General features: G+C 33.9%; 1 protein-coding gene across 1 annotated transcript; it reads left to right on the plus strand.

Annotated features, from left to right (window-relative positions):
- The first annotated feature begins 1348 nt into the window (after positions 1 to 1348).
- LOC103420268 (uncharacterized) lies at positions 1349 to 1684 on the plus strand. The gene has a single exon (XM_008375845.3). It carries the CDS (start codon positions 1349 to 1351, stop codon positions 1682 to 1684), a length of 336 nt encoding a protein of 111 aa, XP_008374067.3.
- Positions 1685 to 2028: the final 344 nt, after the last annotated feature.

Here is a 2028-nt window from a genome sequence, read left to right on the forward strand (position 1 = left end):
GCATTGCCATAATTTTGGCGAGGGAGAAATGATTTTCAGTTGACAACAAATAAAGGAAATTGTAAATAAGAAATTGAGACGTAGGTAAAACGTAGAAATATATAAAGGGCGTCGGTGACTGCATAATTTTCAGCAATATATACCATGCATTCATGCATAAAACAAATACTGTATTAGATAGTTTACGAAAAAGGGGCATACCTACTGCCTGTGACTGCATATCTGTAAATTTTGGCACCTTGTCGTCGTGTTGGTGGGCAGGGAGGTTAGGTTTACAGATTTCCTGAATGTCCGTGACATGTCGGGGAAGGGGGCCTCTATTAATATGAACATGAAACTTCTATTATTGATACTGTTATTACACTAGTAAGAAATTGACAAGAGAAGAAAATAACAACATCAATAACAAGCAAAAATTCTTATGTAAAGTTCTTCTGATATCTCGGTATCTAAGATTCCACACTTTTAGAGAGAGAAATTCAGTAATGCGTCTGATACATACAAAAGTTTTTCCTGAACAAAGTATTGTACTATCAGATTCTAATTAGTCTCTCGATCAAGAGGTTTTTTTTGTTACAAAAGATGGTATTTTCTTTCCCTCTTGTTGTATATCCTATATATCTTACATTTTTCAAAATTTTCAATCAATTATTTGGTGAATACAAGTATAATTTCAACTGTTTTATATGAAGAAAAAAAAAACAATAATGAATCAATCAGCCTGAAATTTGGGGGCGACATATGATTATGTTCTTTGATTGTTTTTTAATCAAAACACAATAAATTATATGTTCCAAGTATTATAAAAAGGGGTGTGCTATCCACACACCATTTTTTACTTCTCACATACCCCTTATTAATTTATGTCCGTTAATCTTCTTCATTTCATCCGATCTGACGGCCGAAAATTAAAAGGGTGTGTGAGAAGTAAAAAGGGGTGTGTGGATATAACACCCCTATAAAAACAATAAAAAAATAGAATTTAAAAAAAAATATCGGACAATAATTATTGACTCGTGAGAGCTTTAGCTGTACATCATGGTCCCTTAAAATATCACAAACAAACACATATTTACATGACTTGGGCAGTGAGAAAATAATTTTCTCACAATATTTTATGTAAGAAGAATCAACACTCGTGAATAAATAAAACAAGCGTAGGTAATCTTTTTCTTTGTACTTATTTAATTATTGGATTTCACACCTATATCAATAGATGGTCTCCCTTCACATGAAGCAACTATATATATAGTGGTTCTCTTGTTTCCAACTAATGCTTTACATGGTTTGATTTAAACAAAACAAAAAAGTTTTATAATTTCTTGTAGAGGAATTAAGGTGGTTAATCATGGGAAATTGTGTGGAGACATGCACACAAAAGCAGGAGCAAGAACATATTCAAATGCAGCAGCAGCAGCATGAGCAAGAAGACTATGAGAGAGAAAATGAAGGTAGATTTGTGAAAGAAAACATTTTGGGGAAAGATGGAAACATAAGAGTTAAGATCGTGTTGACCAAAGAAGAGCTGGGGTGGTTGATGCTTCAGCTGAAAGATAGTGGAGGCAGGAACTTGGAAGATGTTTTGCAGGAGATCCAGAAAAGTAGAGCCAAAGCTATTGAGGGATGGAAGCCTTCTTTGGGGAGCATCATGGAGTGCCCTGAAGTAATTGAGATGGATAGATGAGTCTATGAATATTCCAGACTTTTGCTTCTTCTTCTCCTTCATCTTCTCTCTTTTCTTTTCTTTTTGGTTGTCTATTTTCAACTTGTTTTTTTGGTTTTTAAGTGGGTGATGACCCAACTGTGTAATTAAATTTTTTGTGGAATGGTGAGCCCTGAAGTTGTTTGTGAGATATCCATATAAATTCAAGTTGAAAAGTGGTTTATAATCCTCATGGTCCAAGTTGGCAAGTCCTTGACAAACTTTTATCAAGAGAACTACTTTATTTTCTTGTCAAGATTGTTGATATATTTCTAGGGAGGAATGCTCGGCTCCTTAAAAAATGAGGAGAAATTCTTTCTCATTTC

This window comes from Malus domestica, chromosome 06 (genome assembly GCF_042453785.1).
Source record: "Malus domestica chromosome 06, GDT2T_hap1".
NCBI lineage: Eukaryota > Viridiplantae > Streptophyta > Magnoliopsida > Rosales > Rosaceae > Malus > Malus domestica.

Bases quoted from the DNA above. Each gene is read 5' to 3' on its own strand.
- LOC103420268 (XM_008375845.3), top strand. From the start codon at position 1,349: ATGGGAAATTGTGTGGAGACATGCACACAAAAGCAGGAGCAAGAACAT.